Source organism: Pterocles gutturalis, unplaced genomic scaffold (assembly GCF_000699245.1).
Source record: "Pterocles gutturalis isolate BGI_N339 unplaced genomic scaffold, ASM69924v1 scaffold52240, whole genome shotgun sequence".
NCBI lineage: Eukaryota > Metazoa > Chordata > Aves > Pterocliformes > Pteroclidae > Pterocles > Pterocles gutturalis.
This window is the reverse complement of record NW_010147869.1, coordinates 1-3,006: the sequence shown is the minus strand read 5'-3', so window position 1 is coordinate 3,006 and position 3,006 is coordinate 1. Positions and strand designations below refer to the sequence as shown.

The 3,006-nt window shown below is 35.5% G+C and overlaps 1 protein-coding gene across 1 annotated transcript; it reads right to left on the bottom strand.

The window, feature by feature from the left end:
* Positions 1 to 253: 253 nt before the first annotated feature.
* On the bottom strand, positions 254 to 2,879 carry COMMD3 (COMM domain containing 3; the record flags this gene model as incomplete). The annotated part of the gene is made up of 7 exons (XM_010086177.1): positions 254 to 624; positions 1,686 to 1,745; positions 1,841 to 1,897; positions 1,983 to 2,043; positions 2,371 to 2,405; positions 2,498 to 2,561; positions 2,666 to 2,879. Coding segments are annotated over 7 exons (551 nt in total), but the record flags the coding sequence as incomplete, so codon positions are not given.
* Between the last annotated feature and the right edge of the window lie 127 nt (positions 2,880 to 3,006).

The following is a 3,006-nucleotide window of genomic DNA, read 5'->3' as shown; positions in this document are numbered from 1 at the left end:
TCTGGCTCTATAAAATTAAATCGGAGTCCTTGCCTCCCGCGCCGGGGACCAACCTTTGCTCTTACAGAAGATGTAAGACCAGTTGGAGTGAAATAACAAAGCGCGGCGGGCAATTTAGCAAACGCGCCGTAGCCGCGGCGCGGGAGGAAGGGATTTTCTCCTCATAGAGCTGATCTAACATTTAGCATCTTGATTTTAGGTACAGATAATTTACCCATAGAAATTGCAGAATAGGAGCGAATAAACTTTATTAGATCCCAGAGAAACATAAGGAGTGACAATTCTAAAAATCCACAAAATAAAATAGAAGGAATACTTTGAAGACATGACAGTTAAGAAAATATTTAACGAGAGTTAATTAAAAAAAAAAGACTCAAGCAAGGAATATCAAGTGCAGTCATAAAAAAAAAGTTATTTCACTTAATTTGCATCTAAGGACTTAAAAAGAAAAAAAAAAGAAAAAAACCCAACAGTTTGCATCAAGAGATGAAAGACATTTGTCATTTAGAAGCCACTCTTAGGAATGACAGTACTTCAGCTCAGCAGCCTGACACCTTCCTTCAATCACATCTGAGTCGCTCTTTCTAAACTTTTTGCAGCATCTTTCAATTTTCCAACTAAATCCTACGAGATGAAATACTGTCTTAGAATAAACATTTTTTAAAAGGTCTGCTATAGGAACTTAGTATTTTTGTTATACAGAGAGGCAAGGGAAAACAGCACCTTATATCACAAAGAAATGTTGCAACTGATGAACAGTGCCAGTAAGTAATTAAATAGCTCCCTATTTTACAACATAGTAAGAGAAGTAGGAACTGATTGAAAACACCTTTTAATATATATTCTCTACTAAAATAGATCACTACTCTTAACACATAGATTTTGTCAGTATCATTATGATGGCCAACAATGACATTTGCTCTAGGTTTTGAAGCAGTATATAAATTTCTAAAATACTGAAAATATTTTGAGTGCAATTTTGTCCTGGGACCATTCTCCAGCCAAAGCACGTCAGATTTAACTAAGTCAGCAAAACAATTAAAAATACTCATTAGGAAGAAAAGGACGACTTTTGAGAGACACATTAAAAAAAGCAGAGGTGTAAACCTGAAGTTTTAATATCTTGCTTTTCCTCTTTCCCCAGCCCCTCTTCCCAATCCTCCACAGTCTGGTCACTTCCAAGCATTACAATACCTCTATTGTTCAGTTACACATTTAAATCGCTGAACAAAGATCAATGTTTGTTTCAGTACAGTTCTTACATGTCATTAACACCACTGAAGAGCCTTCAGTTCCTCCTCTATTTTTAATCATGACACATTTAAATCATTGAACCAGCTTCTTTCATAATTTCTCTAAAGCACGGTAAATCAGACTTTCAGAAAAATGATATATTTCCTCCCATATATATATATATAAGTTATGAAAACATACAAAATATTTATGCAAGCGTGTAAAACACTCCCATTGCAACTAAAATCAGTTACTTTGCAACTTTATTTAAAAAAGACATGAAGACTACACTTACATAATTTTTACAGAAGATTCTCTCCCTACCCTCACAGTCCTGGATTTTTTTTTTTTTTTTACTAATAGTATGTATGATTTAGTTTTGATCTGCAAGTTGTTAAAAACATTTACATCCACAACTGGAGCCAAACATAGAAGATGAAGGAAAGAAATACCTGTAATTGCTCCATCGTGCAACTAAAACTAACGTCTGGGTGTGATCCTGAATCACTGTTCTGAAGAAAAGAAAAACAACAATTCCTGGTTTATTTTAAAAAATGTAGTGAAATTGCATTTCTTTCCTCTGGGGATGCTATAAAGAGTACAGTACCTCTATGTTTAAGGTCACCAAGTAGGAAGGCTGGTAAGTTTTATGAAGTTGATTGCTCTAAATTAAAAACAAAGAGCATAGAAAAGAGTAAGGTCTCAGCACTGAAAGAGACTAAAGAAACACTTTGATGTGTTAAAATTACCTTGATCTGATATTCCAAGCGCCAAGACACATCAGTTATATGGAGAGGAGATCTGCCTATGCTGAAAGACACAACAGGTAGAAGTTCCCTATGCTAAAAGAAAATGTCATTTTCTAAAGCTGTCCATCAATAAAGAACTTTTTCATGATCCTTATAATGGTTCTTGAAAAGTTCAAAAACTTTCTTAAGAGTAGAATTTCAAAGCAAGGAAGAAAAGGTTCAAGAGTTCTTTATTCTAAAGTTTCTTAAAAATGTACTCTTTTTTTTTTTTTTTTTAATGGAACAATATTTCCTACTTATTTGCCTGAAGTATGCATAGGTGTTTTCCAGGACACCTTCAAAGTAGTTGTAATTGAAACTATGTATCTGTGCTGGCTGACGCACCTACCTTCCCAATAGGATTTCCAATGCATCCTTGTGTTTCTGGAGGACAAAAAAAAAAAAAAAAAATTGCTAGAGTCAATAAATTCCTATCAGAAAAAAGAAAACAAATAAATTAAAATTGATTTAAAAACCTGATATTCGGTGCAAAATTGTTCTATTCTCTCTTTATCGAGTTTACAGTCTTCTAGACATGCACTACAGGGAAAAAGAATTTATTAATTTTCTGCTAACATTAACTCAGGAGTACAGTTTAAAGTAATAACTGCTAGAAAAATGGGGTAGATTCAAAGTATTAGTACCTTATAGCAGATATGTCAGCTTTGTGCTTTCCTGCCTCCAGAATACACGTTGCAGCCGCAGCATGGCAATGTTTTAATACCGTAGGGTCAATATCTTTCAGGTCTGGATCGTCTAAAATAAATGAATTACTGATGACACACTTGTTTGCCAAATCCCAGCACACGGTACCAAGAGCTGCTGCTGGCCCTTTGAACGGTATCTTTTCCACTAAAACTTCAAAATGAAACACACTTGTCGTTTTAAAGCAAAAGGACGGGGCAAGTAGACAAGGTGTGAGGAGGAGGAGGAGAGGGGCTGAAGGGCTGGCTGGCTGGCTGTGAGAGCCGGACCAGGCGGGGCT